Source organism: Trichosurus vulpecula, chromosome 4 (assembly GCF_011100635.1).
Source record: "Trichosurus vulpecula isolate mTriVul1 chromosome 4, mTriVul1.pri, whole genome shotgun sequence".
NCBI lineage: Eukaryota > Metazoa > Chordata > Mammalia > Diprotodontia > Phalangeridae > Trichosurus > Trichosurus vulpecula.
Genome location: NC_050576.1, coordinates 163,372,416 through 163,399,253, shown reverse-complemented (window position 1 = coordinate 163,399,253; position 26,838 = coordinate 163,372,416). Strand labels below are relative to the sequence as shown.

At 47.1% G+C, this 26,838-nt stretch overlaps 1 protein-coding gene across 2 annotated transcripts; it reads left to right on the top strand.

Moving 5' to 3' along the window:
- Positions 1–5,463: 5,463 nt before the first annotated feature.
- ATP8B2 (ATPase phospholipid transporting 8B2) lies at positions 5,464–26,473 on the top strand. 2 transcript variants are annotated; one of them, XM_036757179.1, is made up of 27 exons: positions 5,464–5,779; positions 8,122–8,180; positions 8,422–8,535; positions 8,659–8,757; positions 8,974–9,035; positions 9,137–9,209; positions 12,095–12,165; positions 12,393–12,472; positions 12,772–12,930; positions 13,179–13,267; positions 14,139–14,335; positions 17,267–17,475; positions 18,329–18,372; positions 18,750–18,915; positions 19,071–19,259; positions 19,449–19,564; positions 19,662–19,826; positions 19,916–20,027; positions 20,275–20,380; positions 20,576–20,720; positions 20,970–21,153; positions 21,333–21,556; positions 21,700–21,783; positions 22,185–22,430; positions 22,631–22,769; positions 23,677–23,807; positions 24,126–26,473. In XM_036757179.1, exons 1-27 carry the CDS (start codon positions 5,692–5,694, stop codon positions 24,402–24,404), a joined length of 3,630 nt encoding a protein of 1,209 aa, XP_036613074.1. In that variant the 5' UTR covers positions 5,464–5,691; the 3' UTR covers positions 24,405–26,473. The 2 variants fall into 2 exon arrangements, with proteins under 2 accessions (XP_036613074.1, XP_036613075.1); XM_036757180.1 differs by lacking the exons at positions 5,464–5,779; positions 8,122–8,180; positions 8,422–8,535; ... (2 more) ...; positions 9,137–9,209; positions 12,393–12,472 and having other exon boundaries at positions 12,117–12,165; positions 24,126–26,249.
- Positions 26,474–26,838: the final 365 nt, after the last annotated feature.

The window sequence follows — 26,838 nt, the reverse complement described above, 5'->3', positions numbered from 1 at the left end:
GAAGCGGCGAAAAGGGGATGAGTCGGGGGCATCGGGAGAGGGCAGAGCCCGGAGTGGCTCGGGAATGATGATGAGAAGGGATAGAGGAGGGGAAGAGTGAGGTCCCTTTCGAGAACAGATGGAGGGAGGAATGGGGAGTAGAGATGAGACTAGAAGAGAAGATCGGGGGTCCTGTGGAATGGATGGGGAGGACAAGCCAGGGAGGAAAGGGAATTTTGGGGGAGGAGTGAGAGAAGGTGGGGAAATCTAGAATTAGGGCGAAATGGGAGGAGGGGGAACTGACGACTGACTTGAATGAGAATTGTTTAGACCATCTGGGGAATAAGTGTAGCTGCGGAAGCGAGGAAGGGCATGGTGGGATGAGTTGATAGAATTGCTGAAAACTAGGAAATTCGAATATTGGAGAGCCGGGGAGAAGCTCAAGGAGGGGAGGGGCATGGGAGATAAGATGTGTGGAGGAGAGATTTGAGGCCAAGAGCATTAAGAAGTAATATTAAAGAAAAAGAGATTTGCAAAAGAGCCGGAGACTCTGAGGGCTTGGTAAAAAAGAGACTTTGGGGAATCTAGGACCCTCTGGGTAATTTTTATCTTTGAGTGTGGGATGGTAGAAAAACTGAGGATGGAGGGTGAACTGGGCAGTGAAGCTTTAAGAATAGAATTGATGGAACAAAGAGGGCCAAATTCCTTTGTATGAGGGCCTTGCTCCCCACCTTAAAGCTGGGGAGAAGCAGATATTGACCAGTGGAAGGAAACTGGGAGCTATGGACTTCCAGGGTTCAGTTCTTGATTTTGGGAAGTGGTTTGGTGGGAAAAGCAGTAACATAGACTTCTTGGATTCCATTTATACTTAGACATTTCCCTACATGTCTATTTCAAAATCCTCTGGAAAGGAGGGAAGGAACATTTGGGAGAGGGGCTCTCTCTGGAGAGAGGGTAATATCTTGGCTTAGGAAGAGAAGTTATCACGACTGTTCTCCCTCTCTTCAGCCCCAAAGCAGCCCCACTTCTTTCCCATTGGTAGTTATTTATACGTAGTGGGTGTCTCTAGAAAGGACTGGGGGAGTGAGGGTGGAATCTGGCAGCCAGGCTTGACCCTGAGTAGTCTCACAGGCTAGGCTTGGGAGGAAGTTGAGGTGTGGACCTCTTCTCCTATGATCTCTCCCACCCCTCTTCCAGGTATAGAGTCCCTCAAACTGGATGGAGTTGGGGTGAGAGGACTCCCAAGGGTTGGGAGTTTAATTTTCCAATCTGAATCTCCCCAGAGTCTGAGATGTTGAAATAATTTTCTTGGCAGGGGTAGGAGGCATCCAAGGCTCCTGAGAGGAGTTTAAGTCTCTTTCATTAACCACCTCTCTCATAGGATTCCCTCCCCAGGGCCTGATAGTGGTCTCTAAATTGCCTTCAAATCCCAGGGTGGGGCTGGGATTACTTGTGGAGTCACTGGGACCTCGTGATGTCCTGTCCTCACTTCAGTTCTCTCCCCTCACCCCCATCACCCCACCCACCCATGAGTCATCCCCCAGACTGGGTGGGGTTGGTATCTTCAAAATGTGGATAAGGCTGTATCTCCTACAATTTCTGAGCTAGACACCCCTAGGTTCTGAGGTTAGGAAGTGAGGCAGGGCAAAACTTTTGGCCAACTTGATCCCTGATTTGGGATTTGAGGTGGGACTTTGAGCCAGCTTAGGGAGAACATGGTATGTGTGTGACTGGGGCTCCAGCCAGAGTCTGTAATTACATAGGTTGAGTAGACAGGCAATTAGTATCTCTTGGGGCTGACAGGCTGTGGGGTGTGTCTCGTAGACAGAGAAGGAGGGAAAGCCTCCACCCCTGGTATAAAGGGAAAAGGAGGTGGTGTAAGGGGCAGGTACCAGGTTGGCAACTTTCTCTGGACCAGGCTTAATTAGGGAGGAGATGCTTCCAACAGCCCCTTGGTGGACAAGCCATTTTAAACTCTTTGGGATATGTGAGGAGAGTGGAGGGAGAGAGAGAAGGAAAGAGTAGCTTAACAGAAAGGTGCCAATATCTACCCTGGTCCTGTGTTCTCTGGGCAGATATAGAGTGCTCTCATGTTCCCAAGCTGGATTGTTGTTGTGGGGGTAGTTCCCCTGCAAGAACTTTGGAGACTTCTCCATCAAGCAGAGGAAAGTTAGCCTGCCCTATAATAAGAGGAAGAGATTTTGGTGCTGCTTGTACAGGAAGTGAGGGCCACACCTCTAATGTGAGAGCCTTTGGAGGAGGTAATGAGAGGAGCTCCTGGAATGAGGGGAAAGGAAGTAGGGGCCTGAAGGGCGGGACCTGCCCTCTTCCGGATACCCTGGCAGGTGCTTCCTGGCATACCCTACAAAGCTCCCTTAACTTTTGTTCTTGGGGCACTCTGCTTTCTAGAAAATACTCCCATCAGATTTCTCTGCCACATATATAAGGATCTGTCTCTTCTTGGAGGTTTCCCAAAGACAAAGCCAGGTTTGTTCTCTGTTCCCAGCTCTTCTGCCTAGAAGTAAGGACACCTTGCTTTTGGCATGCAGGGCCCCTGGTGAAGTATCACCAAGATGAGCATAGAGAGAGGGGAATGACGTAGCGGGTAAGCAACAGCATCATTCTCTGAGATCATTGAGCAGTACAGGTAGGACTAGTTGTTGAGGGACTGGAAGCTGGGGAAACCAGGATTTGGTGAACTGTTCAACACTACAACCTATGAATAAGATCCTGCTTGGTGGCAGGGATACCAGTTTTAAAAATTAAAAAAAGGACAGGCTCTGTTCTCAGGGAACTGATAGTTTAATAGTGGAGAAGAAGAATATACACAGTAATTATAATACAAGGTAGAATATAATTAAAACACAGTTTTTGCTAAGCACAGAGGAGGTGCTTAATAAGCTAACTGAATTAAAAGTTCATAAAGGGGTCAGCAGAAGCGATTTGAGGCCCATGAGGAGGAAGTAGCACTTGAACTTGTTCTTAAGGGAAAGGACAATGATAACCTGATCTGAAAATGTGTGTATTGGAGGAGGATGAGGAAATCCATAGGGTATCAGCCAGTAAACATTTAATTAAATACCTACTTAGTATCAGACCCAGTGCTAAGTGCCAGGGATACAAAGAAAAGTCGAAGACAATCCCTGTCCTCAAGGAGTTTACAATCTAATGGGGGAGAGAATATGCAAACAACTAAGTTCAAACCAGCTACATCCAAGAGAAATAGGAAATAGTCCAGGGAGGGAAAGTATTATGAGAGGGACTGGGAAAGGCTTCCTGTGGAAGGTAGGATTTTAGTTGGGACTTGAAGGAAGCCAGGAGACAGAGGTGAGGAGGGAGAGCATTCCATGCATGGGGGACAGCCAGTGAAAATACCCAGAGTCAGGAAATGGAGTGTCTCCTTTGAAAACAACAAGGAGGCCAGTGTCAGTGGACTGAAGAGTATGTGTGTATAGTGGCATTAAGGTGTGAGAAGACTGGAAAAGTGTGTATGTGTTGGGGGGCGGGGTAAGTAAAGAAGGGCTGTGCACACTAGAGGATTTTATATTTGATCCTAGATGTGATGGGGAGCCACTGGGGTTTGTTGAGGGAGGGGTGAGTGTGTGAGAGAGAGTGTGAGCGTGAGATGGTTAGACCTTTAGAAAAATCACTTTAGCAGTTAAGTGGGGCACGTTAACTAGACAGATTAGGGGAAAGCAAGTCAACCAGTAGGCTGCTGAAATAGTTCAGGAGTGAGATAAAGGTCTTTGCAGAACCAGGGTGGTGGTTGTATCAGAAGAGAGAAGGGAGTGTATTGTAGAGATGTTGTAAAAATAAAATCAACAGGCTTTGGCAACAGATTGGACCTGGGGAGTGATAGTGAATCAAGGATGACACCTAGGTTTCAAGTCTGGGGGACTTGGAGGATAGTTGTATAGTAGGAGTAATAGAAAAGTCTGGAAGCAGGAGGAGCTTAGGGGAAAAATTATGAATTCAGATTTTGTCATGTTGAGTTTAAGATGTCCACAGGACATCCAGTTTTAGATGTCATCGTCTTGATGTATCCCCCTTCTTCCTCCCTGCAGGATCTCCCATGGGCTTGCCAGGATCGCTGTGGGTGAGATGGCATTGTGTACAAAAAAGCGCCCCCCAGGTAAGGAAGATAGGGTGAGATAGCACTTTGTAATCACAGTAGGAATGTTGTCAGTGCTTAAAGGGGAGTAGGAAAACAGCTAGGGGACCAAAGGAAAGTGGAGTCAATAATATTGGGCGTGACCTCTCCCCACCCTAGGATACAAAAACTGAAATTAAAAAAAAAAAACCTTTGCACATAGATCCATAAATGATAATTAGATGAATCTTTATCAAGTCACTATCTCTATAAGCCTCAGTTTCCTCAAAATTAAAATAAGGGCATTAGACTGTGATCTCTAAAATCCCTTTCCATTCTGAATCCTATGTTCCTTTGTATGGGACTAAATCTAACAGCATTGGAGACAAGGATCCCAGCGCTCCCTTTCTACATCCTTTGTATGGGACTAAATCTAACAGCATTGGAGACAAGGATCCCAGCGCTCCCTTTCTACATCTTAGGGAGGACTTTCTGCTGCTGGGAGCAGAATGGACCCAGTCGTGGGGAGGAGGGATTGGAGGTAGAGTGGTATGGGGGGAAGAATGCTGGATCTGGAGCCAGAACATCTGGGTTGGAATCCCTGCGCATTTAAGCTATTACCTCAAATCACTTTCCCACTTTGAACCTCAGTTTGATCATCTGTGAAATGAGGTGCTTGTACTAGTTGAATTGTAAGATGTCTTTTAGCTATATAATAATAGATCGTTTATATACTACTAAATTAACTTTACATATTCACCCACCTCGTAAAATAGTGGTTATTATTCTAATCTTACAGATGAACAGAGTCAGAATTAAATGACCTGCCAGGGTCACCCAGAACTCTTTGAGTGTGCAGTAGTCAGGCCAGTCCCAGGCCAATCACTGTGCTATTTTCCCCTCAAACTTCATCACTTTTTCCATTCTCTGGCGTAACAACGAGGTCTCTCTGGGTCCCTCCTTTCCTTCCTTTCCCCAAACCCCATCCTTTCCTTCTACCATCCCCACCCCATCTTCCTCTTCTCCTACATGCCGCCCCCGCGCCGCACCCCCCCCCCCCCCCCCCCCCCACCTTCATAGGGAGCTTCCTTGCAGCGGGAGCTGGTTGGAAGCGGTTGCCCCGGGAGACGCCGGCGATCCCGTAGCCGCACTGGTTAATCCCTGAGAGATGGGAGGCTGAAGGGGCGGGGAGGAGGGGGAGAGGTGGGGCTCGCGCGCTCTCTTTCGTCTACGCGGCGCGCTGGCAAGTGGGTTCTCCCTGCAGTCGTGGGAGGGGGCGGGACTCCGGGCGCGCACGCTTGCGCGCGCCGGCCCCTCTGCGCGCGCTGTTGGGGGCGGTTGGGGGCGGGGCTGGATGGGGAGGTGAGGGGAGGGGGCGTGCTGGGGGCGGTGGCGGAGACTGAGCGCGCTGCGGCCGCGAGGATGGCCGAGGAGGCTGGTGCGGCGCGCTCCCGGCGGCCGGGGCTCCCCTTACAGCGGCCTCTGCTGCCTTTCCTCCCTGGGGGGCCGCCCGCCCGCAGCCTCCTCTTCCTCCTCCTCCTCCTTCTCCTTCTCCTTTGAGGAGACAGGGAGGGAGGGAGGAACCCCGCGAACTGTCTGCACCCCTCACTGCAGCCGGGACCATGACGGTCCCCAAGGAGATGCCCGAGAAATGGTCCCGGGCAGGGGTGCCCCCCGCCTGGAGTCGAAAGAAGCCCTCCTGGGGGACAGGTAACGGGAGGGAGCTCTCCTCATTCACCCCCACCCAGGATTTCTTCCTACCCCCTCTCCTCTGACTGCTCTGCCCCTGTGACCTCTTCCTCCCATCCCTGTGTCCCCATTCCATCTCTATGACCCTCTCTATCCCATCTCTGCGATTTCCCCATCCCAACTCAGTGGGCCCCCAACCCATCTTTGCATTCCCAATCCCTTCTCTCTGGCCCTCCATCCTCTCTCTGTGGTCCTCCATCCCATCTTTGTTTTCCCCATTCCATCTCTGTGACCTCCCCATATCATTTCTGTGACCCTTCCCCAACCCATCTCTGTGGGTCCCCCCAACTCATGTGTGTGTTCCCCATCTTTTCTCTCTGGCCCTCCATCTCCTCTCTTTGACCCTCCATTCCATCTCTGAGATCTCCCCATCCCATCTCTGAGACCTTCCCATCCCATTTTTGCAGCCCCCCCCTTCACCCCATCTCTGGTTCCCTCCATCCCATCTCTCTGACCCCCCCCATCCCATCACCATGGCACCCTCCATATCTATGACCACTCATCCCTTGTCTGCAACCCCCTCTATCTGTTACCCTTCCCTCTTCTGACTCTTCTTTCTGTGACATCCAAATATCTATGACCCCCTGCTTTATTCCTCAGATCCCCATCACAGTTCTATGACTCTCTGCCACTAATCCTATATCTCTGTGACTCCCATCTTTGTAATCCCTTCACTGCTCTATCTCTCTTACCCCCAACCCATCAGTTCTTCCTCCTCCTCTCCCAGACCTGCACATCTTTAATCCTAGCCCTCTTGGATACCTTCCCTCAGATTCCTCTCTCTTGCCTCCTCGTGACCTTCCCAATCACCTCATTCTCTAAGGTCCCTCCTCCCACCCCAGTCCAGGTCTGTGGGATTGCTGGCTGGTGTTGTGGCCTCTTAGTTTACTCTCCTTATTCCTCATTGCTATTTTGGTGAGTCTAGGTGGGGGGAGGGGCAGTGGTGCAGAACTAGCAGAGTTCCAGGATGGGGATGTCTGTGGTTCAAGGGGAGAGAAAAAGGGGAGAGCTCTATTGGGAAGTTGTTGAGAGAAAGTGGTTGAGCAGGGAAAGGGACCCCTGGGATTGGGGCTGAGGAGGTGATCAACATTGAGTTGATGTTTAGCACTGCAGTATGTTATGCAGGTGATGTCCCAATACACCTCCCCCTTCCTTCCTACCTCCTGCTTAGGTCTCTCTCAGGTTTAGAAAAGACCAGAATTGCTGACTAAGGTAGCAAAAGCCCTTGTATTCCCTCCCTTTCTTAGCCTGAGGGTCATGGTAACTCCTGGGTGTAAAATGATACTGAGGTCACCATTCATGAGTTAACCCTACGATTCAGTGGGACTGGGGTTTTGGATCTGGCCTTTTGGACACCTCCAGTCTATTTAGGAACTGTAGAAGGGGTTTAGGATAGTTTTATGTTGGACATATTCTTGGTAAACATCATTTAGGGTACATGTGGGGGAGAGGGAGCATGGAATATAGAGAATTATAGCTGGAGAGCTAGAGTACAACTGCTCTGACTGCATTCTCTTCTTCACTGCCTCCCTCCTCTGAAGTCCCTGTCTGAGTCTGCACGACCCATATCCCTGACCTCTCCCCCCTCCCTCTGACTTGAAGATGAGCTTTGAAATAAGCTGATGTCATCGTGGGCCAGTAAGGAGCCAGCCTTGGTGACATGTGACAGTCAGTGGCTCCTGTTGGGGAGACTGCACGTGGGGTTAGGACACTGCAGCAGCAGCAGCAGCGTAGTTTCTTGGGGCACTATGTATGACTCTCCTCCTGTTCATCTAGTGCCTCCTCCTTGCCCCTACACTTTATCACCTTCATTGGAGTGAGGGGTAGCACTTTGTACTGTAGCTGTAGTAGGGAAAGTAGATAAAGGGAAAAGGGATTATTTCATCACCTACAACCCCTTGTTGAATAAGGTGAATAAATCAACGATGCCAGGGGATCTGGGGGATTCCCCAGCAACATTCTTTCAGCTAGCTACAAAGGTAACAGGGGTTAAAGAAATTGAGTGTCAGCAGTTGAAATGCATATTGAGGAAAAGAGAAAGCTGTGTTGGCGGTGTCATTTTCTGTAGCGTGGGTGATATCTGCATAGCTCTGTGTTTGTAGGAGAAATTTATTGATATGCATTTTTCCCCCAGGAGTGGGGGCTATGTCTGAATTGACCCTCTTGTTATAACTATAATAAGCAAAAGGAGCCAGGTGTCCTAAAAGGAAAGTGGAACCCCTACAGAGTGGAGTAGGGGTGATGGGATAGTAGGTTGGGCCTCAGATTGTCTCTGCTGACGCTCATTGTTGTGTCTGTCCTAGAGGAAGAGAGGCGGGCACGGGCCAATGACCGAGAATACAATGAGAAGTTCCAGTATGCGGTGAGTGACCTTGTTCCAGTCTGTACTTTGCATTTGGTCTACCCAAAGGAAAGATGTTGAAATTACACCAAAGTGGGGATGTGTATTTTTCTGTTGGTATTCTGGGACTGTTGTGGGGTCGGTTTCCTAGGCCACTTCACAGCTGTTGCTGCTCGTGCGTTTTTCATTTAGTTACATGTCAGTGGAGTAGGATGTAGCCACCCCATGCTCATCAGTTACCCCCACCCTTTCCCTGCCACAGAGTAACTGCATCAAGACCTCCAAGTACAACATTGTCACCTTCCTGCCTGTCAACCTCTTTGAACAGTTCCAGGAAGTTGCCAATACCTACTTCTTGTTCCTTCTCATTCTGCAGGTGAGTGACCCTTATACTGTATGCTGCACTAACCTCAGAAAAGCAGAGGAAGGTAGAGAAGGGAATGAGAGGAGTAAGGCAAGACAATTGAAGAGGAATACATGTTTTTTTTTTTCCTTTTAGTTGATCCCACAGATTTCTTCCTTGTCCTGGTTCACCACCATTGTGCCTTTGGTTCTTGTCCTTACCATCACAGCTGTAAAAGATGCTACTGATGATTATGTGAGTTGTCTTCCATCCTCTATTCTTTACAACTTCCTCCCAACATGCCTAACTTGACCAATTCAGATTATATCTACCTGGGACCAAATGGCATTATCCCGGGAGTTCTTTGTTGTAGTCATCACCTAAAACCATCTTAATCTGGTAACTGGGAGGCAAGAAGGAGCTGGGGGATACAGTATCCTTCACCTTCTCAGCTCTTTCCTTTCTCTTCAGTTCCGCCACAAGAGTGATAACCAGGTGAATAACCGACAGTCTCAGGTGCTGATCAGTGGGATGTAAGTACCTAAGTAAGGAAGGAGGCTTTGGGCGTGGATGGTGCCTCTTCAAGAACCAGATTAGTCTCTCATGCTGCTTTTCTTTGTCTCGTCTTTTGCAGCCTCCAGCAAGAACAATGGATGAATGTCCGTGTTGGTGATATTATAAAGCTAGAAAATAACCAGTTTGTGGCGGTAAGAAACAGGGTAACATTCTGGGCATGTAAGATTCTTTCTAGCCTTTGGCAGAATAGGATGGTTACTCCATTTAGGAATGCCTGCACTGGTTAGGGTACTCCCTTTTCTTCCCAGATAAGTGGCCCAGTCAGGAAGACCAGAGTTCAAATCCAGCCTCAGACACTAGGTGTGTGACCCTGGGCCAGTCATGTAGTCTTTGTCTGCTTTAGTTTCTTCTCTGTAAATTGGGGATGGTAATAATAGCATCTACTTTCCAGGGCTATTATGAGGATAAGGAGATATTTATAAAGCGCTTTGAAAACCTTAAAGTGCTATATAAATGCTAGCTATTATCATCTCTTGGTGAACTAACTCAACTTTTACACTAACTTCTACTCTTCAATTTCTTTCCTCCTGTTTTATTGCTGATCATGCTGTGCCAAATCTCAACCCTGAGTTACTCCCACCATGTGCGTTCTTTGCTTTTATTCATGCGCTGCTGAGCAGAGCTGGAGGAAATCATGAAACTGCGCATACTACACATTTGTGTTATCTGATCTGAACTGAGTCCTTACTGCAGCGAGGCAATCAGTCTACTCTTCCCTAATTGATTTACTGTCCCACTCCTCAGAGTAGTTATTCCAGCTCTTCTGATCTCCCCTCATGTCTCTCATGTCACTCCCTCCCTCAGCTGAGGACCTTGCCTCATACTTCACTGAAAAAATTAAAGCTGTTTGCTAAGAGTTCCTCCCTGTTATTCCTCCTTTACTCTGGTCTCGCATGGAGAAATAGCACTTCTTGCCAAGTCCAGTCCGTCTACATGCACCCCTGATCCCATCGCCTCCTATCTTCTGCAGAAGATTGCCCTCACTATCGTGTCCTGTCTCTTTTTAATCTTCAATTTCTCCCTGTCTACTGGGTCCTTTTCTAGTGCCTTCATGCCTTTTTATTTTAACATCCTTAAAAAAAAAACAAAACATCTCACTTGATCTCACCATCTCTGCTATTTGTAATCCTATATCTTTCCTCCTCTTGGGAAAACTATTGGCTAGTTTAGAAAGCTTTCTGCCTGGTGCCTCTTCTTCCTCTCCTTTTACTTGCTTCTAAATCCTTTGTAATCTAGCTTCCTCTAACTGAAACTCCTACTTCAAAATTACTATTGTTCTTTTAATTGATAAATGTAATGACTTTTCCTCAATTCTCATCATCCACCTTTACCTTTCTGTAGCATTTGATACAGTTGACCACTTTTTGTTCCTGGATACCCTCTGGGTTTTTTTGTTTTTCTTTTCTTTCTTTTTTTTTGGACACTGCCCTCGCTCTCTCTCTGTCTCTCTGTCTCTCTGTCTCCCTGTCTCCCTGTCTCCCTGTCTCCCTGTCTTCCTGTCTCCCCCCGACCCCAAAAAAAGGACTTTCCCATCGGATCAGTCTCTCTCTCTCTCTCTCTCTCTCTCTTTCTCGATTCTCAGTGTGCTTTGTTGATTCTTCATCCATGTCAAACCTGCTAACAATAGGTATCCCTCATGACTCTGTCCTGGGCCCTTTTTCTTCTCCCCCTATATTGTCTCACTTGGTGATCTCATCAGCTCCCATGGATTCTATTGTCATCTCTATGCAAATCATTCTCAGATCTATGTATCCATCCCTAATCTCTATCCTGTCCTCCATTCCTGTATTAACAACTGCTTCTTGACATCTTGAACTCAGTGTCCTATAGGCGTCTTAAACTCAACATTTCCAAAACTAAATTCATTAACTCCACCCCCTCCAGATGCTCCCCTTTTCCATAATTTCCTATGACTGTTATGGGTACCACTGTCCTCTTAGTCACCCAGATTCACAACCTCAGGGTCACCTTTGAAACGCTTTACTCTTCCACCTCATGTATCCAATTTGGTGCCAGATTTTATTATTTTTACCTTCACAACATCTCTCATATGTCCCTGTCTGTCCACTCACTGAGCTACCACTGTAGTTGAGGCCCTCATCACCTGGCAGCTGGACTACTGCAATAGCCTTCTCATTGGCCTTCCTGCTTCAAGGCCCTCCCTACTCCAGTCTGTTCTCCACTAAGCTGACAAAGTGATCTTCTTAAAGCACAGATTTGACTATGTCATCATTCTTTCTCAGTAGATTCCAGTGGTTCCCTGATATATCCAGGATCAAATATAGAATCATTTGTTTGGCTTTTAAAGCCCTACACAGTCTGGCCTCTTCCTACCTTTCAGATCTTCTTATTCTTTGCTCCCTTACCCAACCCCCACATGCCCTAAGATCCAGCTACACTGGCTTACTTGCTATTCTTTGTACATGACACTCTTCTCTCCCAACTATGTGCCTTTGCACTGGCTGACTTCCATGCCTGGGATGATCTGATCCTCACCTCCATCCTTTAGCTTCCTTCCCTGTTTTCCTATAAGACTCACCTCACATCCCACCTTCTGCAGAAAGCTTTTCTTGGTACAGTTAGCTGCTAGTGTCTTCCCCTTTGAGATTACCTTACATCATGTACAGGAACCTATTATCTTCATGTTTATCTCCCCCATTCAAATGTGAGATTCTTGAGGCAGGGACTGGTTTTTGGTTGTGTTTTGGCTTTGGTTTTGCCTTTTTTTATATCCCCAGAGCTTAGCACAGAGCTTGGAATAGAGTAAATGCTTAATACTTACCTGTTGACTAACTGACTGCATCCCTCTTTAAAAAAATAAATAGAAGGAATGTTTTCTGAGTGGGACCTCTGTATTGCTTTTTCCCATGAGGTTTGGGCCACATTCTGTCTCTTTTCTGTTCAAGTATGTAAGCAGACTCAGAACTTCTTACAATAGGAGCTAAGTTGGGGGCAGTAAATGATGCTGTTGGGGTCGCAGGGTTACTATCACCCCCTCATGGAATTCTCTCTCCAGGCGGATCTCCTTCTTCTCTCCAGTAGTGAACCCCATGGATTATGCTACATAGAGACAGCAGAATTGGATGGGTAAGTAGCATAAAAATGTATTATCCTAAATCTCACATCTCATTTCTTACTATGATTAAAAAAAATGATTTGGTAAGATGTTCTTAGTTCTGGATTCTATACTTATTTGGGAATTGAGGGATGAGAGGGGTTTTGGAAGCAGGGTTGAGAAGTCAGACCCTCTGTGGTGCCCATGGGCAGAATGTAGGGAAGAAGGAAGTTAGAATTCTGAGGAACTATCATTCCAGGGAGACCAACATGAAAGTACGACAGGCGATTCCCGTGACCTCAGAACTGGGGGACATCAATAAGCTAGCCAAATTTGATGGTGAGTAGAACTAGGAGAGCCAGTCTTTGGCCAGATTGGGTGGTTTGGTGGGAATGTGTTTTACTCTTTTCTTTCTTTTTTTCTTTTCTTTCTCTTTTTTTTAAGCTTTTGGTTATATCCACTGATATCTATAACTCGGACTTTTTTTTTTTTGTGAAAACATGGGTTATAGATTCCTACTGTTGCTATGCGTGCTGGGAGAGGCTTGGAATTTTGACACTAGGCTATTTTCTTCTCCCTGGTTGCTTCTTGGAATGTCAGCCATGGCTAGGTCAGTAACACGGCTGTCCTCTCCTCAGGTGAAGTTATCTGTGAACCCCCCAACAACAAGTTGGATAAGTTCAGTGGCACCCTTTACTGGAAGGAGAACAAGTTTCCCTTGAGCAACCAGAATATGCTACTTCGGGGTTGTGTGCTCCGCAACACTGAGTGGTGCTTTGGGCTGGTCATCTTTGCAGGTGAGCTTCCCAAAGGCCACGGAATTGAATGAGAGGCTGTTAGGAATTCAACCCAGTGCCTGAGGTGTGTGGCAGGAAAGACTTTCAGGCTGATAGAATGTGCAAAGGCAAGGATACCAGGCCCAAATTTTGGCAGTATAACCTGCATTGGCCTGAAGTTTTGGTGTGGTTCTACATTCTGGAAATGAGGGCAGAATCTTTGAGGAAAGTATCTCATTTCACTTTCCCAACTTACCATTTCTTTTCAGGTCCTGACACGAAGTTGATGCAAAACAGTGGTAGGACAAAATTCAAGAGGACGAGCATTGACCGGCTGATGAATACGCTGGTGCTCTGGGTAAGGCTGGACATACTGGGGCTTTTGTATCTCCTGTGGTCTCTTTTTCCATAGTCAGCATTCCAGTTTTGAGTTTTGGCTTAAAAGTGACTGGCAAGACATCCAGTCAAAGCCTGTGTTTATTTCAGGATCTTTTAGATCTGGAAAATGTTACAAGAACCTTAGTGACATTCTCACAAATCAACACCAAAAACAATTCCAGTGGATCGCCTCCCCTGGATCCCAGCTGTATGGATGACCCAGTACAGCATATGCCCTAATGCAGCTTCTCAGCCAGAGACAGGGGACCAGTCCTTGAGGGTTGTTTTCTCTTTGACCGATTACAGTACCTGCATTGGAGTGGGGAAGGAATTATGTGGAAAACTTTGCTATTTTGGAGGGGAATAAGGGGGCTTTCTTTTACCCCTTCTCAGGATAGAGTCCCAGAGGGAAAATTTCCAACTTAATTCTGGCAGTTTCTAAAATTCTCTCTTGCTTCCTTAGAAATCTGAGTACTGCTCCCCTTTTTGTGCCCCTCTGCCCACCCCTGACACACTCTAGGAAGCCTGACGCCAACTTCTGTGGTGAAGGAGCTTCCGCCCTGGTCCTGATCAGGCTGTTGGCTGACTTCGCCTGAGTTAATATGGCAGAAATTGGCGCTCAGTGGATTTGGATCGCCCCCTGGTGGCCCTTGAACACTCTAACATTTTCAGCTTTGTGAACTTCAGATTTATCCCAAGTAAGCAGGGAAGCTGCCTCCTGTTTGAGGGGTCGTCAGAGTGGAAGTAGTACCTTCTTTCAACCCGTTGGCATTTGGCTAGGAGTAGTTACATGGTAGTGAGGTGACTTTTCCCTGCCAAGTAGAGCTGATCCCCCGTCCTTTCTCCAACAGATCTTTGGCTTCTTGGTCTGCATGGGGGTGATCCTGGCTATCGGTAATGCCATCTGGGAGTATGAGGTCGGAGCACGCTTCCAGGTCTACCTGCCATGGGATGAGGCAGTGGACAGTGCCTTTTTCTCCGGCTTTCTCTCCTTCTGGTCCTACATAATCATCCTCAACACTGTGGTGCCCATTTCACTCTATGTCAGGTATGTGCTTCCTCTGCCTTGGAAATGTCAGGGGCTCCCTTAGCAATTCTTCATATTTATGAGTCTTTTATAATTCCAAAGAAGGTAATTTGGAGTTCTCATAGGACAAAAAGGTGAAACAGTGACATTACCTGGTTATCTTTGTATCATACCTCTCACCACACTAACTAGACATTTTGTGATATATTTGCATGAAAACCAGATTAATTAAACAAATTTAACATATACTGTCTACTATGCTCAAGTCATTGAACTAGGTACTTTGAAGACCATTGTCCCTGGCCTTAAGGAGCTCATAACCTACCAAAGCTATGCATAAATAACATTGGTATATGGCATTATGGAATGAATGGTGCAAAGAAAATACCATGGGAGTTCAGAGAAGGAAGAAGTTACTTCTGGATGGGGTGAACAGGGAAAGCTTCTTGGAGGAAATGACATTTGAAGGCTGAGTAGTATTATGACCAAAATGAGGGTTGAAGGTATTCAAAGTGAAGGGAATCAAGGCATGAATAGAATTGGGAAGGGGCAAGGTTTGTTCAGATAATGCATATTCTGGTTTGGCCAGAACACAGAGTACATGTTGGGCAGTAGAGACAGGTAAGCCTGGATAGACAGGTGAGATCCAAGTTATAGACAAATTTCCGTATGAGGCTCTGAGGAATTTTATTCAATAGGCCTTGAGAAGCCTTTGAAAGTTTGTAAGTAGTGAAGTGATATATGATAATCATTCTTTAGGAAAAATCAGTCATGTGAAAATAGGTTGGAGTGAGAATCAGCAGAGAAAGATAGGGATTTATGTGGTCACATCATCAAGAACACTGGACTTGGAGCCCTGAGGCCTGGGTTTCCATATTGGCCCTACCATTGCCTAACAGTGTGACCTTGGTGAAGTCTCTTTGCTTGTCTAGACCCTTTTCAGCAATGGGGTTGGACCAAATGATCTCCAAGATCCCTTCTAACCTTGAAAATTTATGATGCTGTACTTTTCCTTTCTTTACAAATGCCTTGGACTTGAGAGTTTGGAAGCGGTTTTGCAGATAACATTTAAAAGAAATCCTCCGGTCTGCTGCCTTTTGTTTTGGCTCATCAGAACGGTCCTTAGTGTTTCATATTCTGTGTTCTGGCAGTTGTGTAGTTGATGGATGATGAGGAATCCAAAAGGAAGAAGGAGCCTTTTCTTTGAGAAATGAGTCCAGAGATGAGTGGAGCTCTGGGTTCTAGTTCTGACTGTGCCACTCATTAGCCGTATGGCCACAGGCAAGTTGTTTATAACATGCTGGTGAATCAGTTTTCTCACATGAAAAATGAGACTGCTAATACTTGGTCTACCTACTTAACAGGAGTGTCGAGAAAAGCAAGGGACCCAATAGCTTGGAAAGCACTTAAAAATCAAAATGCTGTACAGATAGCATGGAGGGGCATCATTGCACATACTGCTCAAGTGTTTGCTCAACCGGAGCCCGATTTCTTTCAGGCTTGAGCCTTTAGGCCCGTGCTTATTGCCATGGCTACTTAACAGATGATGGCTCTGACATGTTCTTTCTGAGCTTTCTCTGTGTCCTCCGTGGCTACCCAAGAAAGGTTCTTTCTTGTTGGGAATAGGGAGAGGAAATGAAGCTTCTTTATAATATTAAAGTTGGCATTTTAAAAGAAGTCATTCAAATCAGTAGTGATGTATGTTGATGTATATAGTGGTATATGTTGCAGAAGTTTAAAACAATTTTTTTATATAACTGTCTCTTCTGAATAGCCTACCCAGAAGAAACCTTCCTTGTAACAAAGAAAGTATATTTAAGCAAAATAAATGGAAAAATTAACCATGTATGACACTGTATACCTCATTCTCCACCTGTAGCCCACCACCTCTCTACTGAGAAGAGAGAGGTATATTTCATCATTAGACCTCTGGGCTTAAGATTAGTCATTGCATTGATCTCAGTCAAGAAAAAAATCCTCTTCTCAAGCCTCATCAGTTTGAAATGGGGGGGTGGGGAGGGGTGTTTGGGAAATTGAGCAGAGGGTTCCTTGATGCCCAGATTTTTCCTACTATTTTCATTGAATTTTGATCGGATCTATAATCAGCGTTGGGAACAGTACTAGGATGATATGAGCTCAGTGTCTTTTTAGCTCTCTACTTTCTACTAAAAATAGGACTTTTTATGAAAATGTCAACTGCCCACATCCCCCAGTTAATTAGAGATGAAAGATGTAAGAACATTTTGAAAAGTTAAAGAAACCGCCCCCCCCAACCCCACTTTGAATATGTCCAGTGGTGTTGACCTCCACATTTCCTTGTTCCCTACCTCTTCTTTCAGAGTGCTTCTGAATAGGTGTGGGGTTCAAAAACCAGGTTATAATCTCCATTCCTGCCTTGCCTTTGGAAGGTCAAGAAGTCCCATCCAGAATCTTCTTTTTGGTTCTTTCCACAGTGCGGTTTGCCCTGGCATGCCCAACAACCTCACTATTTTTCTCTCTTCTTTCTTCCCTCTTATACTTTCTCTTGTTTTTTTCTCTGCATGGTTTCTGTCATTATTAGCCCTGAGGTAAGAACAAAGTTCCCTTCCTAGTTAGCAGCCTTTCCTTTTCCTTTACCTGTGCTCCTCCTGCCTGCTCTGGTCTTTTCCACTTTTCTGTCTGGAGAGAGACTCGAGGGCAGGGGTTGGGGTGGTTCCTTTGCCATGTATAAGTGGCCAACCCCATCCCTGGGCACGGTTTTCCCCTCCTGCTCCCAGGTTCCTGCATCATTCTTGTTTCCCCCCTGGCAGATATCCTTGGTAGAAGTCTGCAGCTAACGAATGCCCTGTGGTTCATGTGGGTGGTGTTCCTTCTCCCTCGTCCTGTTAGAGATTGTGGTCTCCAGGGATGATTTATCTGAGCTTTATCTCCTTCTCCATCTCCTGCCCCTGCCCCTGCCCCTGCCCCATGCAGTGTGGAAGTGATTCGCCTTGGCCACAGCTACTTCATCAACTGGGACAAGAAGATGTACTGTGTGAAGAAGCGGACACCTGCAGAGGCACGCACCACGACACTGAATGAGGAGCTGGGTCAAGTGGAGTACATCTTCTCTGACAAGACAGGCACCCTCACACAGAATATCATGATCTTCAATAAATGTTCCATCTATGGGCGAAGCTATGGTGAGGCCCTAGCCAGCGTTTGGGTTCAGAATGTGGGAGGGGATTTAGGGGTTTAACCCTCAACTGGAGGGTTTTTTCATTATTTGGGGAATTTGCTTCTCCTAATGTGGACTGCAATGACGACCTATGAAAGGGTCAATTTTAAGTACTGTTTGGGGTAGGTGATATGAGTATTTCTTCCCTTATACTCTGTTCATGTTGTTGCCCTGGTCCTAGCTCAAGGGTACGGGGGAGTTCCTTGGCTGATAGGAAGCCTGAGAAACTGGCCACTGAGTGGCCCTTCTAGGCTGAACTCTGAGTCTCCAGGTGGATCTGCAGGCAGTGCCTTCTGCCTGCTGCACAGGGGCCTTGTGAGTCTCTGGGAAATGGCCTTGGGTTGTCTTATGTGCCCTGTAGATTGGCTGCTGCACTGTAGCGGCCCTTATAGCTGAGCTGCTAGCACAGCATGGAGAGGAGCTGATGGTTTTGCAGAGCTTCAGTCCCTGTAGTGACTGCTTCTTGCACTAACCTTAATGTAATGGCCACCTTTTGGATTTGTTTGGGTTTTTTAAAGTGTGGACCTGGTAGAATGAGAGGCTTTTTGGGAAGCATGGATGAGTATTAGAATGGGAGAATGCTGTGAGTTGGGTGGAGTATGGGATGGCTCCTTCAAAAGTTGGTAGGAGGTACAGCCCCAAGTTGCCCTTAGAATTAGTTTTGTGATGTAAGGAATTCTGTTTGAAAGATATGGGTTCAGGACTCCATGTACCTGCTACCATGTACCTTCTCTCTGCCCCCTACCCCCTTCTTGCTCTGAAATACCAGCTCTAATGCTCTCTCTTTATCTCTCTCCTGGGATGTATATGGTTGGCAGGTGATGTCTTCGATGTCCTGGGACATAAGGCTGAATTGGGAGAGGTAGGGCCAAGTCTCATTATTCTAATATAGTCATTAAACATGGACAAGGTTCAAATGTATTAACTGTTATAGCTAGGAGTAATCTACAGACAAGGATTGTTGGGAAGAAATATGAGAAGGCTGACTTCTGGTCTGGTGATTAGTACTGTCCTGTACCTCATTGAGGGCCTATCTTCAGGCACTGAAGGGGAAGCAGCTTGGCCTGCTTGGAGGCATGTTAGGTTTCAAAAGGGGTTGGCAGTGGGGAGATGAATCTTGGGGTACATACTGACTAGGCATAGGATAAGGGGCAACACCTTCATTGGAATTCAGCTGAGCAACCTCCCTTGATTGTGGACCATGTGGCCACTCCCACACTCGGCTTGTGTCTATTCTAGAGGCCTGAGCCCATTGACTTCTCTTTCAACCCCTTGGCTGACAAGAAATTCTTGTTCTGGGACCCGAGCCTGCTGGAAGCAGTGAAGGTGGGGGACCCCCACACTCACGAGTTCTTTCGGCTCCTTTCACTGTGTCACACAGTCATGTCTGAAGAAAAGAATGAAGGTGAGGAGAGGAGCTGGACTCAGCTGTTCGTGGTGGCTCATTAGTTGCTTTTTTGGGTTTTTTTTTTCTGCCATGAGTCCTGGCCCAGGCTTCCTGGATGTGGCAGTCCCTTGAGTGAGTGATTATTCAGAGTAAGCTTGCTTTGTCCTCCCCAGGGGAGCTATACTACAAAGCTCAGTCCCCGGATGAGGGGGCACTGGTCACTGCAGCCAGGAACTTTGGCTTCGTGTTCCGTTCACGTACTCCCAAGACAATCACCGTTCACGAGATGGGCAAAGCCATTACCTACCAGCTCCTCGCCATTCTGGACTTCAACAATATTCGCAAACGCATGTCAGTCATAGGTGAGGTCAGCAGCCTGGGGCAATGTTGGGGGGTAGTTCCATTCTGGAATGGATGAAGTCCTGCATTCTGAGGAGGGTCCCACCTCCGGGCCAAGAGGTACTTGAAATGTAGTGTCAGAATATAGGAGAGGACATTATGGGAATCTTGGCTTGCCTGAATCTTTCTGGGAACTTCTGTCCCATTTACAGTACGGAATCCAGAGGGCAAGATCCGACTATACTGCAAAGGAGCTGATACTATCCTGTTGGAGAGACTCCACCCATCCAACCAAGAACTGCTCAATACCACCACTGATCATCTGAACGTGAGTGTTGGGAGAGTAAGGGGAACTCTAACTTCCTGCCAACTCTGAGCACCATTCTGGGGGGCCAAAGGTTTTGACCCCTGCTTTTATCTCCCAGGAATATGCAGGGGATGGGCTACGGACTTTGGTCCTGGCCTACAAGGATCTGGAAGAAGAATACTACGAGGGATGGGCAGAAAGACGACTCAGAGCCAGCTTGGCCCAGGACAGCAGGGAGGACAGACTGGCTAGTGTCTATGAGGAAGTTGAAAATGACATGATGGTATGGGACATAGGGACCTGCATTCTGGGGGCCGTGGATGGAAACTGTTGATGAGACCTCATCCCTCTTCAATTATGGTCTTTTTTCAGCTGCTGGGTGCAACAGCCATTGAGGACAAGTTACAACAGGGGGTCCCAGAGACAATTGCTCTTCTGACTCTGGCCAATATTAAGATTTGGGTGCTAACTGGAGATAAGCAAGGTGAGACTATCTGTGTGAAGCAGACTTGGCTATTTATCTAACTCAAGGTTTTTTGTTTATGTTTTTCTCCTCTGCTGAGTTGATCCCTCTAGTGAAAAAAGCTTGAGTCTGTAGATTTTATAACTGGTCAGTTCCCCTATTGAGTTTAAATCTCCTGAATACCCCTTTCCCATCTCCCAGGACAGAGGAGATTCTGCTCACTCTCAGCGCTTTCTGTCTATTAAATCTTGAGCTTCTCCCTTGCTAGAGACTGCAGTAAATATTGGCTACTCCTGCAAGATGCTGACGGATGACATGACAGAAGTGTTTATTGTCACTGGGCACACTGTTCTGGAGGTGCGGGAGGAACTCAGGTGAGAAGCCTGAGGTGGTGGCGGGGGTGGCCCTGTCTGCTCCATAGTGGTGAGGTGGTGGGTACTAGGCCAGTTTAGTCAAAGCTGGGAAATTTCCTTGTTCATGTTTAGACTGAATTGCGAGTTCTTATTTCTTTGGGAAATGCCACAGTACGTGCTTCTGCTCAATCTAGCTGATTCCTTTTCACTGTTTAGGAAAGCCCGGGAGAAGATGATGGAGTCATCTCGCACAGTAGGCAATGGCTTCTCTTACCAGGAGAAGCTTTCCTCTTCTAAGCTCACCTCTGTCCTGGAGGCTATCGCTGGAGAGTATGCTCTGGTCATCAATGGTCATAGCCTGGTAAGGGAATACCATCCCATATCTCAGGCCTGAGGCTCTCCTGAATCAGCTTTCCCTCTATGGAGTTTGGATAGTCAGAAAAACAAGATATCACTGTCCAGTTTTCTGAGATCTTTCCATATAGCCTTCACCTACTAGTCTGTCCTCATTCTGCTTGTCTTCAGAGGACATTGGTGGTGGTGGTTGGGGGAGGGGGTGAGTTTCCAGGTGGGAACTAGGCGAGTCTGAGATGTGTCCTTTACCTCCCAGGCCCATGCCCTGGAAGCAGACATGGAGCTGGAGTTCCTGGAGACAGCCTGTGCTTGCAAAGCAGTTATTTGCTGCCGGGTGACCCCCTTGCAGAAGGCCCAGGTGGTGGAGCTGGTGAAGAAGTACAAGAAGGCTGTGACCCTTGCCATTGGGGATGGTGCCAATGATGTCAGCATGATCAAGAGTGAGCACTTGATGCTTGTGTTGGGTGTACAGGCTGATGGGGGTATTTTCTTTTTCTCTTTTTCTGGAGTCTTTTAGGCCCACCTAATTCCAGCTCTTGGGAACAGGGTTAAGGGAGTAAGGAAAGTCCTGGGACTGTGTTTGTAGACTTCTTGACCTTCCCACCTTTTCTCTCTGCAGCTGCCCACATTGGAGTGGGGATCAGTGGACAGGAAGGGATACAGGCAGTGTTGGCCTCAGATTACTCCTTCTCTCAGTTCAAGTTCCTACAGCGACTTCTGCTGGTGCATGGGCGTTGGTCCTACCTGCGCATGTGCAAGTTCCTTTGTTATTTCTTCTATAAGAATTTTGCTTTCACCATGGTCCACTTCTGGTTTGGCTTCTTCTGCGGCTTCTCAGCCCAGGTATTGAGTGCTTATGGTCCTTCAGTGTGGTTGGCTTTAGAGAGGGAGCCGAGGAGTGCCTCTCACTTAGCAGTTTCCTATTCTCCTCTCTGCCCTCTCTGTCCCTGACACTTAGGCCTCTTTCCATCTCTCCCTTTCTATAGACCGTCTATGATCAATATTTCATCACGCTCTATAACATTGTATACACCTCACTCCCAGTCCTGGCCATGGGGGTCTTTGATCAGGTATGGGATTGCTGATGTTCAAGAGGGCTTTACTCAATAATTCTGCACAATTAGAAGAATGTGACATTATACAAGTCGTTGTCTGCTTATGTGAGAAGCAAGCTCACCTGACTGGGGAGGACATGTGTTTGCTACTCTGAAATACATGCAGTTGACCTGTAGCTGAGACCACATCTCCTTGTCATTGTTGGTTAAATACCAGGGTGTCTTTGTGTGGGGGGGGCACATGGCTGGCTTGGGACTAAATCCATTTGGCAGAGGATCTGGGAGGGAGGAAAGAGAAAGGAGGCTGGTTTGGGGTTTTTGCTAACTGACACCAGGGCTGAATTTAGGGTGGCACATTTCTTTATAAACCTTAAACTGTGACTACTCCAATCCCATCATGCATCACTCTCTTACAGGATGTACCTGAACAGCGGAGCATGGAGTACCCCAAACTCTATGAACCAGGCCAGCTCAACCTTCTTTTTAACAAGCGGGAATTCTTCATCTGCATAGCCCAAGGCATCTACACTTCAGTGCTCATGTTCTTCATCCCCTATGGGGTGTTTGCTGAGGCCACTCGGGATGATGGCACCCAGTTGGCTGATTACCAGTCTTTTGCTGTCACTGTGGCCACCTCGTTGGTCATTGTAGTCAGTGTGCAGGTATGGAGCATCTCAGCTTCGCACCTCCTTCTCCACCCTGACCCCTGAGTAAGGTTGACCTTACTCAGTCAGCTCCCTGTTTGGGCTCTTTCATGGTGGGGCTCCCTTGGCATATGCTGTCCTGGGCATCATGGTTTTGTTCCCCTGGATTGTGGGCTGTGGTTGCCCTTTCTGCTTTTGATCCCCTTTCTCCTTCTCAGATTGGGCTGGATACAGGTTACTGGACAGCCATCAACCACTTCTTCATCTGGGGAAGCTTGGCTGTTTACTTTGCCATCCTCTTTGCCATGCACAGCAAAGGGCTTTTTGAGATGTTTCCCAACCAGTTCCGATTTGTGGGTGAGTCCCCAAAACCCCATTTTGGGTGATTAAGAGAACTAAACATTACCTAGGGCCAGCCTAGCTGAGGACCCCAGAGCGTCTGCTCTATTACTTTTATAATTAATTCAGTCAAATACTTATCATATGCCAACATTGTGTTACCAGCAATGTGTTAGGCACTCTGGGAGACACAAAGGTAATTAAGATGTAATCTCTACCTTCAAGGAGAATACAGTGTGATGGAGAGAAGATTCATAAAATAAGTGTGATAAAGCTGGTAGCAGAATAAATAATAATAATTCATAAGAGACAGCTAGCATTTCCGGCTGGGGACTTCTTGGAGGAGTTGATATTTTAAGTGGCCTTTGAATAGGCCACCAGATAGGACTTTAGTAAGGAGCGATTGTGGTTGAGCAAAGGTTCAGAGGTGGGATCAGGCAAAGGATGGATAGGGAATGGTGAGTAGTCCAGGTTGACTTGTGTAGAGGCTATGTGTACAGTAGTAGAAGGGGGGAGAGTAGAAAAGGTAGTTTGGGGCCTGAGTGTAGTTGTCCTTGAATGCCAGGCTAAGGAGTTTGAATGTTATTAAGTGGAAAGTCCTTAAAAGTTTTTGATTTGGAGCCTGATAGGATCATGGTAGTGCTTTAGGAAGATGAATATGGCTGGATGGATTAGAAGGGAAAGGGCGTAAAATGAATTTGGAAAGGCTATTGTAAATGGAGTGGTGACGGTGGGAATGAAGAGGGAAGGAGGGATGATTGTGAAGGATTTGGTGACTCATTGGGTATGGGAAGTAAGGGAACTAACCCTAGGATTTTGAGTCTAGATGACAGGAATAGAAATTTGAAGGTCAGGAGCTCATCCCTTCGCCTTTCCTTCAGTTTCCCTGCTCCCTTGGGCTGATGATTGCTTTTTCCTTCCATAGGGAATGCCCAGAACACATTGGCCCAGCCCACAGTCTGGTTCACAATTGTGCTCACCACAGTGGTCTGCATCATGCCTGTGGTAGCCTTCCGTTTCCTAAAGTTGGACCTGAAGCCCGAGCTTTCAGACACGGTGAGAGGCCAGGCATGTTTGTGTGGGAAGTGTCAGGGAAAGCTAAGCTGTTTGTGTGGTGGTGGGCTTGAAAGGGAAACATGTTGGGATGAGTCCCTCTGAGTCTCTAGTTTCTAGACTGCCCAGGGATCAAGGATGGATTGATGGTGGTCAGTCGTCCTTCACTCTAGATACTTTGAATTCTGTTTGCCCTCCTTCAGGCCAGTCCAGAGCTTTGGCCATAGATGTTGGACCATTTCTGCTCCTATCCATCTCTTATATAACTCTTCACTTAATAGAGGACTCCTGACCCTCTCTCCTTTTTTTGTCATCCCTTAGGTCCGTTACACGCAACTGGTGAGGAAGAAACAGAAGGCCCAGCACCGATGCATGCGGCGGGTGGGCCGCACAGGCTCTCGGCGCTCTGGCTATGCCTTCTCCCACCAAGAGGGCTTTGGGGAGCTCATCATGTCTGGAAAAAATATGCGGCTCAGTTCTCTTGCCCTCTCAAGCTTCACCACGCGCTCCAGTTCCAGCTGGATTGAGACTCTGCGCAGGAAGAAGAGTGACAGCGCCAGCAGCCCTAGTGGTGGGGCTGAGAAGCCCCTCAAAGGGTGATGGGCTACAACCTGGGACACCCCTGTGGTGGTGACCGGGATGTGCTGAGACGCTTGCTTTGCTTGGGTGCTGGACTTAGCACCTAAGTACCAGCCTGGCCCTGAGGAAACAGAGTCCCTGAGAAGCTGTTTCTGGTTTCCTTTTTGCTGGGTGGTATTCCCCCGTGGTCTTGTCACCACCATTCTTTCCCTTCCTTTTTGCTGTTCCCACCAAGAATGGCTGAGAACATCCTCAGCTGAAGGGGCTCAAAAGTAGGCCAGTGGGGAGGATGGAGGTACTGAGAGCAGAGCTGGGGTCAGAGAGGACCACTTTCAGTAGGGGAACACAGATATGGAACCAAAAACAAAGAGAAGGACCTATTGCAAAAAGGGAGCTATTCCCACTCTGCCTGGCAGTCCGCAGGTTGGGTGGATGAAAGGGGAAAGTGGGACTTGCTAAATCTCCTTATTTTTTTACTCCTAATCCTTGGAGGGGACCGCAAGATTCCCTGTTCCTGAATTACATAAGAATGTATTATGCTGGGAAGCCCGGAAGCTGTCGGGGCCTGGGGCCCCTCACACCCTGTCATGTGTCATGCGTAGGTTCATGTTTGTATTTGGTTTGGCTTATTTTTTTATTTGGTAAGTGGAGGAGGCCTTTATAGTGATTTCTCTGTTCTGGCTGGTGTCCTGACTCCTGGGGAAGAAAGTTGGTACACACTGTGCCCCTCGAATCTAGGCCCTGTGTGGGCGTGGAGGCACATGCTGAGGAGTCATTGTCTGAGGGGGTTTGCTTTGGCCCGTCTAGCAGCTTGGGAGTAGCTTTTACAGTTATGGGAACTGCTTACCTAAGGGGCAGCCTGAAGGGGACATGCTGATCCTTTGCCCTCCCTCCGTTTGGGGTTCGAGTATAGCACCCTCCTGTTGTAGCACTAGGCTCTTGGGGTCCTTGCCTGCATCCCTGGGCACAAGGACTGTGTGAGTGCGGTGTGGGGGATGGTAGGGAATAGAGTCAAGTGTTTATTAAGCTGCACCCAAGAAGAACTTAGGCCTGAAAGAAAAAGATGTGGGTTTTTCTTTATTTTAATTTTAGATCCAAAATATTTTGTAGTTGAACTTCCTCCCTTAGCACCCCAAATCTGGCTCTGTCCCAATCTCTGTTTGTAGAGGGCCTTGGTCACAGCAGAAAGGGGAACTTGGCCCTGCTACTCCTCGCTCCTTCCCCTTTCTTCCCCTGAACGTGAATTAGGCGATCGCTGATCCCCCAACAGCCCTGAGATGAGAAGCATGGCTGGGCCATGCCCTAGTTCTGAATCATGCCCTGCCCCCTCCCAGCAGCCTCGGAAGGAACTACTCTTTTGGGTCTAAGCAGTAGGTTGTTTCTTGTCCCCATCCCTCATTATAGGTTTTATAAGAAGGGGTACAGTGCCTCGAGCTCCAGGAGAGGACTTGGTGGGTCTGGGCCTGGCCCTGGGCTCGCATGTGCAGAACCCAGGTTTGGACGGATAGTTTGGCTTCTGTCCCCTTGTCCTGTGCCTCATCACCTACCATAATAGTTTTCCTCCACTACCAAACCCACCTTGGGCAAACCCCCTTCTCTTCTTTGAGAGATGATGTGGATTTTAATAGTTTGGTTTGGGGGCCTGTGAGGAAGAGTTTTACTGAGGCAAAGGGAAGTGGGGTCCATAGTGGACAGCGTCTGGAGAAGAATGGCCCTGTCAGTCATGCAGTCTACACACTTTACATCATGTCTGTCTTGGTGTCTCTCAAGGCGAGAATCTGATTTTTATACCAAAGAGGAAATGATTTTTTTTCATGTTTGGTTTGTCTAATATATATACATATATGTGTATATATATATATATGTGTGTGTGTGTTTGTGTCTGTGTGTGTGTATACATACACAGAGTTATATATTATTTTTGGTTCTCTCTCTTGTTTTTTAGGGAGGGGGGAAATGCTAAGTTGCATTGAGCTGTAATTAAGGAACATTCCATATAATTTATGACACATTTCTATACTTGCAAATTGTATCATTTTATGGGTATAAAGAGAAAGCCTTTTATAAAAGTACTGTTTCTGAGAAGTGTGTCAAACGTCTTTTTTTCTGGTATTTAACAAGATGGATCATGAAAGGATGATACCACAATGAACAAAAAAGAGGTTTTATATGAGACAGATCTAAACAAGGGTTGAGGAGATTAAACTTTATTACAATGGTCAAGGTAATCCTCCTTTCTGTTTTCCTCCCTCTGTGGGGCCTGGCCTCTATCTGGCTTATTAAGTGTGGGTGATAGTCACAAAAGAAGGTTACAGACACAGGGTTCAGCTGACCTGAGAGACCACTCTCATCTTGACTTTCCCAAACACTTAATTCATCCCTTACCTTGTGGGAGCCCGTGATTTCCTTCTCCCCTGGCCCTGTCCTCTTACTGATTTCTGTACACCAGATTCAA

Excerpts from the sequence above, each read along its gene's own strand:
- ATP8B2 (XM_036757179.1), top strand. The coding sequence starts at position 5,692 with ATGACGGTCCCCAAGGAGATGCCCGAGAAATGGTCCCGGGCAGGGGTG. Across the intron at positions 8,758-8,973 it reads AAGATGCTACTGATGATTAT|TTCCGCCACAAGAGTGATAA; the intron begins GTGAGTTGTCTT and ends CTTTCTCTTCAG. Across the intron at positions 17,476-18,328 it reads CATCTATGGGCGAAGCTATG|GTGATGTCTTCGATGTCCTG; the intron begins GTGAGGCCCTAG and ends TATGGTTGGCAG.